Source organism: Rutidosis leptorrhynchoides, chromosome 4, assembly GCF_046630445.1.
Source record: "Rutidosis leptorrhynchoides isolate AG116_Rl617_1_P2 chromosome 4, CSIRO_AGI_Rlap_v1, whole genome shotgun sequence".
Classification (NCBI taxonomy): domain Eukaryota; kingdom Viridiplantae; phylum Streptophyta; class Magnoliopsida; order Asterales; family Asteraceae; genus Rutidosis; species Rutidosis leptorrhynchoides.
The window spans coordinates 87838832-87849498 of record NC_092336.1 but is presented as its reverse complement, the minus strand read 5'-3'; the positions used below and the strand labels follow the sequence as shown (position 1 = coordinate 87849498).

The 10667-nt window shown below is 31.7% G+C and overlaps 1 protein-coding gene across 2 annotated transcripts; it reads right to left on the bottom strand.

Moving 5' to 3' along the window:
- Window positions 1-1081: 1081 nt before the first annotated feature.
- Window positions 1082-10206, bottom strand: LOC139840220 (uncharacterized). 2 transcript variants are annotated; one of them, XM_071830445.1, is made up of 13 exons: window positions 10079-10206; window positions 9762-9829; window positions 9350-9642; window positions 8964-9231; window positions 8794-8866; window positions 8621-8659; window positions 8449-8483; window positions 5555-5665; window positions 2207-2520; window positions 1847-2087; window positions 1673-1751; window positions 1524-1562; window positions 1082-1409 (listed from the first exon to the last, which is right to left on the bottom strand). In XM_071830445.1, the coding sequence occupies exons 1-13, from the start codon at window positions 10099-10101 to the stop codon at window positions 1286-1288; spliced, it is 1707 nt and encodes a 568-aa protein (XP_071686546.1). In that variant the 5' UTR covers window positions 10102-10206; the 3' UTR covers window positions 1082-1285. The 2 variants fall into 2 exon arrangements, with proteins under 2 accessions (XP_071686546.1, XP_071686547.1); XM_071830446.1 differs by lacking the exon at window positions 5555-5665 and having other exon boundaries at window positions 1083-1409.
- Window positions 10207-10667: the final 461 nt, after the last annotated feature.

Genomic DNA, 10667 nt, shown 5'->3' with positions numbered 1-10667 from the left:
ATTGTACATTCACACGCATGATAATAACTGCAGTGAAATTAGAAGCGTGGTATGCGAATCAGGGTATTATACTTATTTTATCTTATTTAAGTCACTGTGTTTCTATGTTATGTAGCAACACTATGAGAGGTAACAAAGCTGCAACACTATGAGAGGTAACAAAGCTGCAACACTAATGAGAGGTAGCAAAATTGTCAAGACATGCACTTTTTAGCCATTGTAAAAGAGGTCATTTCACATGCCAACATGATGTTCCTAAGTGATTTAACGCAAATGGCTTTTTCTTTCGTATGGGTACTAAATTTTCAATGTGTGGCCTGAGTACTTTTTTGAATTAATTGTTTTGGTGTGTATAGGTTTTGTTTCAGCCACTGATGGATACATTTAGTGTGCATTCTATTCTATGCCTTCTGATTATAGGACGACAACTGGACAACTTTGTCTTGATATTCTACATTGTCTTTTCACTGCACTAATGTTAGGTTTGATAAAAAAAAAAAAAAAAAAAAAATACCATCACATGTCTAGATTAACGGACCTTATTAACGTCCGTTTGAGGTAGGGAGCACACAAGCGAAGTTTTGAAACCACGGGTGATCACGCACATAAAAAGAAGTGCACGGACGCAACGTGAAATTTGGTTTAGATGAACCAGAGGGGCCACCCAAACAATTTTTTCCTTCAGTTTATGTATCATTTTTTGTTTTTATATTTGGGTCAAAATGCTCATTATGTTGTTTTACTGAAAAAATATGCAGTTCTTCCTTTGCAGCAACCATCAAAAGTAAATAAAAGAAGCAATTTCTTTCTTTGTTCAACTTGATGGGTAGTGGGAAACTAATATATCTATACCTAATACCTAATATAGTTTGTAGTGTATACTATCCTCCTTGTAGAGGTGGGTGGAAACAAACAAAAGCAGATCATTGCAACGGCACTTTTCGAAAGTTTTGAAACCTATTGATCGGAATGTGATGATGAAGATAAGTTGCTAGTTTTTATATAAAAGATGGTCTATCGGAAGAAACTAAAGATTTGTTGTTTCTGGAAATAGATCTAACTAATTATCACCTTGATGATGTAGACATGTTTTTACAATGCAGGCTCCTATAAAAATATGAGACACCATAGAACCATTTTTACTTAAAACATCCATCAAATACAACCAAACAAGTATACAGTTTAAGCATTCAGCAAACACCACGTTAAAAAGATAGAGAAGAAAATACATCCATGGCACTTGATCATCAAGATGATAAGTAAATTACAACTGGTTATGACATCTTTAAGTCGATAACTTTCGGGAACGCCACTGACTAATATAATCATTGCTTCTATCCACAACAAAATCCACATCACCCACAACATCAGATTCCTTGAAACGCTCATTGAAGGCAGAAGAAATAGAGCTACAATGGAATCACCACCGTCGTCGACAATAAGCAAAAAATTAAGTATATAAATTTGGAAAACACAATAGATAATAATTATAAAAAACAAAAGAAAGAAAGTAAGAAACTCACGGGGTTTGTAAAAGGAAATGCGCCGTTAGCCATTGTCGTCTACAATACATTATATTAAATTCAAAAGAGTAACACAATTAGGCAAGGCTTAATATGTAATTAAAATTAAAATAGTAACCATAAAAGAAGTTGCAAGAGTAGAAACTCACTGTTCATCGAATGTTAGATATTTATATTGGTCGAATGTCATTTTTAATAACTCAGGATTCCAATTCCAGTTATTGTTGGCTACAATTAATCACGTCAAGTAGTTATTAAAAAGAAAATATTTTAACACATGGGATTAATAATTTATTGATTGAAGAGAGAAAAATAAGTATTACGAGGTTCGACTCCTCTTGAGCCAGCATCCTGTTTTTCTTCCAAAGAAACAAGATCCGCAAAAGCCCATTTGTAATAATATAGGCGATCTTTCATAAACTTGAATTTACGGTCATCACCATTCTCTTTCAAGTTGACGGAAAATATGTCGTAAACCTCATCAGTAGTCATTTTGTTGAACAAGTCAACAACATCTTCCATCATTAATTCGATAAGACTTCGCAAACTCAAATTGAAAGCAGCCTGAAATGAAAACAGAAAATGAAGCACGCTAATTAAAAAATAAAAAAAGGGGGGGTAAATAAACAAGAATACGATAGAAAATTAAAGAAATAAAAAAAAAATAAAAAGAATAGGCGTACAATGATAAGACGAAGAGCACTCTTGTGATGCTGTTGTCGAAATTTGGAATTAAACATTGTCAGCCTATTGTAGAAGATGTAATTATCATATATGAAATCTTCCCCAATATTCCTATGTCCCTCACAAAAATCCATAACCATCTGAAGGGTATTGCTATCAATTTGAAGTATCTTGGGGCCAAAACCACACATAAATCGCGCTTGGATCACTAGACACTCCCCTAAAAGAGGAGTTCCGTCAAAATATACCCCATCCGAAGTAACCATTTCCAAGCCGTAGTCGCTATCGCTATCACAATCGCTATCGCTATCGACTGCAATCGATAAATAGAGATCAATATTAAACAAGAGAGAGAAACAAAAAATATAATTATTAAATTAATTGATTGATAATAATTTACTTATTGATATATAATATTACTCGTATGTTATATATTATTAATTATTAATATTAACATTAACATTAATATACTAATTAATATATGTAGATAAATATAAATATAAGTATAAAAAGGTGATATTGTCATAGCGGTTTCGAAGAATGTGATGGCCCCGGTTTTAAACGAAGAAGTTATGCATCAGGAAGTTGACAAGGGTGGGTGTAATATCCAGGTTGATTCGGGTTCGGGTTACTCGGTTTTGGATCATCACGGTTCGAAAGAGGATACAAATATTGTTGTTGCGCAAGCTTCCGAGACTGAGACAGAATGTTACCTCCTAGCATAGGCTGTGATAGCAGCTGAAAGTTGGACAGCTGTGTTCTTCGGTGGATCCCAATAATCATTGGATTTATAGTTGGGACAGAGTTGCAGTTTGGTTCTCTTAATAATGCATCGAAGAAGATCGAGGATGAGGATGTGGTTAAAACGGGTTCGGGTACGTCCCTTGCTAGAAGTTAAAAGGATGTGGCTAGTGGTGTTCATTCTGGTTCTGTTTTGCCAAAGAAAAAAGGAGATATTGGCAAATCTATTTGTTTGCAATCTGATGAAGATTTAAAGGATTTTAGTAATTCTTTGCACTTGCTTTTCAATATTCCAAAAGATGTGAGCGATGCAGGAGGTTCAAATGATCATCATGCTAGTATTTCGGTTGACAGAAGGCATGGTGCGGAGGTCGTCGGGTCATCGTGCAAGAGGATGGATAAGGCATTTAAATCGAAGATTGAAGTGGTGAAGCGGGTTGATGTCGTTGATTTTTCTAAGGTGGATAATGTCAAAGGTCTCCAAAAATCTAGCGAATCAGGAAATTATTCCCCCTTCGTTAGGAAATCATATTGGATGTGATTTGTCTAACGTTGAATAGTTTTCTTACAAATCCCGAAGAGGTAAACAAGAAGTTCATGAAAATCCGGATGCTATGATTTCTAAGCCGGATTTGAGAGGCCGGATTGGTTCGACCAAATTGAATTAGTTCGGTAAGGGTTCTTTGTGTTTTTATGTTTGCTCGAATGTCCGCTTTGATTATATCAAATCCGGCCGGATTGGTTCGATCAAATTGAATTAGTTCGGTAAGGGTTCTTTGTGTTTTTATGTTTGCTCGAATGTCCGCTTTGATTATATTAATTTTTTTTAACTAATCCAGTGAACTCACGGGTCTTTAGTTTATATCCCTCTTCTTATTAAAAGAAAAGCCAAATTAAGTAATATTTATTTCAATAAAAGGATCTTGATTATTGATTTTTTCAAATCTATTAATTACAACCATTGGATCATAATATCAAATGATTATTACATAATACAAAATTCATTTAAAAGCAGATTACTTTTCGATACCCCTGTTTGTTTTAAATTCGTTTGTTAAATGTTAGTTCGTAAAACACGTAATAAATTGAAAAATAGCAAAAAATTAGGAAACAATCAATTACGTTAATTAAGTCAAAAGATAATTATTATTTCAAATAATAAAATCAATCAAAAGGTTTGTATATAATTATTTTTTTCACAATTTCTAATCAACCCTGATTTTTCCAAATCTTCTCAAATCCCAGTCAAATATGAAACAAACAATCATCTAAATAAATGAAATCATCATCATCGATGAGTGATTTAACTGTTGATTTTCAAAGTTATCATGGAAGGCTCCGACTTCATTCAACCGATTAATAAGGTTGTTGATCTTTTCTAACAATGTTCTATAATCAGATTGTAAGTTTGCAAACTCAATTGTTTATAGTCATTATATTTTCTTGATTTGATTTATTGATTTACACAAGTACCGTGGATGTTAATCGCGATTTTTTAACTCTTTTTTTAGACACCGGCAATTGATGACAGTTACGTCGTTGCCGTGTTGCCAAAATCTTTCGTATTTACATTTTCAAGGTTGGTTTCGTTTTTAAGTTTTGGGTTGGTCTCAAATTTCATTACTTTCATTATATAATTAGAATTCCACTGATATGATGATTATTCTTAGCTATCCGCGTAGTTGAGGCGCGTTTCCTTTTTTTTAAACCTTGATTGATCTATATACATATTTGTTTAATTTTTTTTTAGGTTTTTTTTTGGATTGTCGCTACATTAACGACAGTTACGACACCAACTTATTTGGAAAATCAGGGTAAAATGTGGTGATTCAACTAAGGTGCCTTCGAGCAGGTGTGTTCGTGTATGTGGCAATTTAATGACTAACAAAACAAGATTGCATAAACACTTAAATTTTCAATTCCTTTTTTATCTTTTTTTAGTATAATGTTCCTTATGGCCCTGTGATTTTAGTATGTGTAATTGTTCATGATTCTCCGTTAATGTGTTTTATTGTAAATAATTATAATTATCATTACATGATTTTTTATGACATTTTAATACGAGGTGGTGGGGACGGAAGAGATCTTTGAGAAACCGTTAATTGACATTGATGTTACCAATAATGAAAATAAGCTTGGTGTAGCTAGCATTCTTGTGCTAAAAATGTAGCGGGTTTCACTAATTTTAATCTCATAAACATTGAAAATGCAGGATTGTTGAATAGGATTCTTCATGGATTCTTATTTTGGTGTAGCTTTCATTTTTAACCCAAAAATTTACGGATTTTTCATGGAATTGTATATGCTTTCTGATCTGAATGGTTTATATCATATCCTTTCTAAATTGAGGGGCAAACAGTCAATTGGTATGGTTTATGAATTACAAATGTAACTTTACATAGCTTGAGGTATTTACTTTATCTTTCAGTCTTTAGTTTTTGTTACTTTTATGTACTTTATGATGCAACTATATGATATATGATAATTTAAAAATGATAGTATTACCTACAGTTGATGATTTAACAATTTCTTCCACTATTCTAAAAGGTCAATATATTGATTTAATAATATTCATATACTTTATATTAGGGTAGGACGTGATCTACACTTAATATTTAGTAGCCATGTAACCTCCATTGCAATGTTGCTTTTAACGCCTGCTTTTCCACATCGTTTTGTCCCGATCGGTGCTGCTTCTGGTGCAGGGCGATCTGCAGCTATAGTTTTAACTTTTGTTAGCTAAGAAGTTTGGAGGTTTTATGCATTTAAATTTTAGATGTGCTAAAGTCCATTTGACCCACTTGGTCCAATCGACACATATCACTGTCTGAAAATCTCATGTCTTAGGTCTTAACCACTTGACCCGTTAGAGATATAAGATGAGCTCATGGGTCGTATGGATCAATTATCATATTAATGGGTCATATTTGACACCTTTAGTTATTTTATCGGAAGATTGTGGGTTTATATTCTCATTGTGTTCCTTCATCATAGATTTGGAAGTATATAATTCATCTAACACAATATTATGCATACTTGGGATTACTTGTAGTTAAACTCTTCTTAAAATCACAGGCTGCAACCAGGTGCTGTTTTTTTTGTAGGTTTCGCTGCAGAGGAACTTTGCAGAGGTAATTTATTATTGCTTATACACGTTTCTGGTACCATTAACATAAAAGATATATTTTTTTGAAAAAAAAATAAAAATATATTAATAAATTTTCAAAATGACAGGTAATAGCAAAGGGTGAAGCTCAAGGAATGGTGAGCAAATCGATTGGAATAATGCTTGGCATAGCATTAGCTAATTGCATACAAGCTTCTACACCTTTGGCTCTTGCTACTTTTGGCGTAGTGACTTCGATCCACATGTTTTGCAATCTCAAATCATATCAATCCATCCAATTAAGGACTTTGAATCCTTATCGTGCAAGTACATCCTTCCCACATTCATTTTTTACTTAATCAATTTTTTCATATTTATGATTAAACGCTTTTATAGAGAAAATCAAGGTTGTAAACGTCACAAGTTAGGGGCGAGTTTGTCAGGACCTTGGAGGGACTAGCCGGTGACGAGTCAGACGTTGACCAACATTGACTTTTAGTAATAAATAACTTAAACACACACTCATAGTAATAAATGACTTTTAGTAATATACATATATTCTTAAACATACACACATAGTAATAAATGACTTTTAGTAATAATATACATATACATATAACATATAATCTTAAAAACACACACACATAATAATAAATGACTTTTAGTAATATACATATATGATATATTACATATAAGTGTTGTATTAACCAACATTGACTTTTAGTAATAAATAACTTAAACACACACTCATAACTTTTAGTAATATACATATATTCTTAAACATACACACATAGTAATAAATGACTTTTAGTAATAATATACATATACATATAATCTTAAAAACACACACATAATAATAAATGACTTTTAGTAATATACATATATGATATATTACATATAAGTGTTGTATTTACAGTTTCTTCTTATAATTTAGTTGGATTGTTTTATTTGGTGTGTTGTTTCTTAGTTTTGTGGTATACGATATTTTACTTGGCTGTTTTAGTACCATTTAATTATGCTTGAAATGATATAATTAAAACATGTAATCTAGGATATGTATTGTATGGTGTTGTTCTTTAGGTCAAGCTAAAGTTAACCGAGCTAAATTCACGCTTGACTAAAGATTCTTTTTTTTTTCGCGAACTATTCTTTGGCTTTTTAGTGCTATCGTCTGCAGGTTTTTCTTTGATTTTCATCGTTTGGTTTCATTAATGGTTATTAAATCCTAACAATTGTTTATTTTTTGCTAAGAGATCCATGTTGTCATTGGTTTGTAGTTTTTTTAAAAACTGTTTTGTTAGTCATTCATATTTTTTTCTGTGTTATTTGATGTATCCGAATGACAATTAATGTTTACAGTTTGTACAGTATAAACCCTAAATAAAGAGCCTTTATATATAAAGGTGGCCTGGAGGTATATATGTTAATCTTTCACTTCAAATGTAAAGTTTATCATCTAAAATTACTCTTTATTTAATCTTCACTGTTGTTTTCTACGTTCTGCAAGCATGGTATTTGACCCGTTTTGTCCAGAATCATTTATTTGTGTAATATGTAGTGTTCCTTCTACTTTTTTAACAAAGACAAGCAAAAGCAAAAGCCCATTGCAAATGGGTGTTTTTAGGAATATGGTTTGTATAAGTTTTCAACGTCATGAAATTTTGCTCAAGCTCCCATTATGTGTTGGATATCAACTATGAGACAAGTGGGTCAGACGAGTCGAGTAGCAATATTTCATTTTATTTTTTATGTTACAAAGGGAGATTTAGTGATGGTATTGATGTGAATTGGTATGAAGTTTAATTTGTGTTCGCTTTGGAAATTTGGTTGGCTTTTGAAAACAAAGTGGATGGTATACGTCTTTTGCATTGATATGAAGTTTGAATATGGTTTGATATTGGTTGCTTCATTTGCATTGGTATGAAGTTTGAATATGGTTTGATATTAGTTGCTTCATTTGCATTGGTATGAAGTTTGAATATGGTTTGATATTAGTTGATTCATATAGTTTTTAATGTTTTTCTATTTTGTGGTTGATGGATTAATTATGCTATTATATTTACATTTTGTCTCCACTACCTATTAACCTTTATAAAAATGTATGTTCTATACATAGTCCTATGTTTAGTTATGATCATCTTAAATGATTTGTATTTACTACTTCATTAAAAAAGTGCTTAAAAACACTCGTGTTTAAAAAGTGTCAACATCCTTTCACCTTATTTATATGCAACATTTGAATCTACAAACAGTTGTGTGGATTATTGTTGCATATTAATAATTTTTTAAATAAAACCCGCAAATTCACGGGTCTTTGACTAGTTTATTTTAGTAGTAATAATATAATAAAACAAAATATTTAATTTAATAATAATAAAACATCAAGGAACTCACATTTTCTATAGTGAAAGAAGGAGAAGGCAAGACAGCTACAATGAAATCAGCACCGGCAATAAACAAAGAGAGTATGATCAGGAATATATAAGAAAAAATGTAGGATAAGATAAAAACAAAATTGAAAAACAAAATAAATATAAAAATATATTTAAAAAAAAGGAATACTCACCGGCGTCTTAAAATGAAATGAGATGTTAGCCATTGTAGTCTACAATACATTATTATATAAGATTTGAAAGAGTAACACAATTAGGTAGGGTTTATATATGTAATATATGTGTAATTAAAATAATAACCATTAAAAAAATGCCAAAAGAGTAGGGTAATGTATAGTAAACTCACCGTATAGAAAAAGGCAGAGATTTATACTCCTTAAACCGCACTTTTAATAACTTAGGGTTCCAAAGGTGGTTAGCTACAATCAATCAAGTCAAGCTGTTATTAATTTATGGAATAATATTTAACAACTATGATTAAATATATTGAATGAAGGAAAAGAGAGGAGAATAAACCTATAAAGCCAAAACCTTGCTGGTACCCACAATGGAGCTCTTTAAACTCGATTTTATGGGGTCTCTCCAACCAGGGTATGTATTTCTTGTGCCACCCGAAGGCAGCAAGAGTGTTTTTCATTGATTTGAATTTACCGGAACAATACTCTTTCAAGTTCACGAAAAAGATGTTGTAAAACTTCTCTTCGTTAGTCAGTTCGGAAAACATGGAATCAACATCTTTAATCATTAAGTCGACGAGGCTTTTTATCTCCAACTCAAAAGCAGCCTGAAATGAAAATAGACAATTATGAAGCAAACTAATTAATTAAAAAGTTATAAATAAACATAAATCAATACAACAATAGAAAATTAAAAAAAAAATGAAAAAAAAGAAACAACCGTACAATTGTAATATCAATGGCATCAACTCGATGCTCATTGAGAAATCTGTTACTAAAACACTCCAACCTACGTTGGAGGTGGATTTCATTATAACTTTCATTATCATTCTGGATCTTAGCCCGCTCTGTACAGTAATATTGAACCTTCTTTAGTGTGTTGATGTTGCTTTCCACCAATCGGATTCCAAAACCGTTACAATAACGGAATCGTACCACACTAGACTCCCTTTTAAAGGGCTCGGCGTCAATCCTTACCCCGTCCGAAGAGATGAGATCCAAGCTTAGATCCAAGTTTTCTGTTGGTTTATCCCATTTTATCAACAGATCAATCAATCAATTTAGTAATTTAGTAATTGTTATTAATAGAATACATATACATATTATTAATAATTAATGATAAATTATAATGAAGCACCTTCGATACTCAAATCATCAACCGTTAATATTGCTTTATCCTTTGCTACATCTGACGTTTTTCGATTCCTGCCACAACCAATCAATCAATTTGTTCATACAAAAATAAATTGAAATTAAAAAAAAAAAAATTAAACCTCCTACAAACAAATTATCTGGGTTTTAATTGATTCATGCAAACCCGAATCTTTCTGGTATATCAATGACCAATGAAAACTCCTCAATCGTTCTAGAAACGGACAAGTTTATGATTTGGTGAATCGATTTCATGTGTTTGTTTGTTTGTTTGTTTAGAAAAAAATAGGTAAATGAATGTACCTCATAATATACGCTATGTCCATTGTGAAGAGTTTTGAACGAGCGATTTAGGATTGGTGAATGAAATTGGTGAACCGAATGACTCTAGGGTTTACTTTTATGTGGGATCTTAATTGTCAATTAGAATTAGAATTAGAATTAGAATGACGGCTTGTAAACTTTTGTATTCACCAGCTGGGCTATTATTGGGCTAAGAAAGTATTTGGGCTAAATTGATTTCCTTAGCCTATATTAAGAGATTGTAATATTATTTGAACCTGTTTAAGATTTTTTTATTATTTGAACCTTTTCTGATACATTAGATAAACACATTCTAGTGTTTGGATAGAAGCATTGTTAGAGTTGCTTATATTCAAACAAAATAGATTGGTTGTACACTTTTACGTACTTAATAAACTTAAACTACAGAGTAATAAGAATGATTCACTATGCACTCGCTTTGTTTACAGGTATCATAACCAGAATTGTAATACACTTAAAAGACTGTTTATTTAATTAACACACACCACTATAGCAAAAACAAATCCTAGTTTCATCTTCCACCTTGCGTTTTATGTTGATTATCTACTTTTGCTCATTGTAAAGAAAG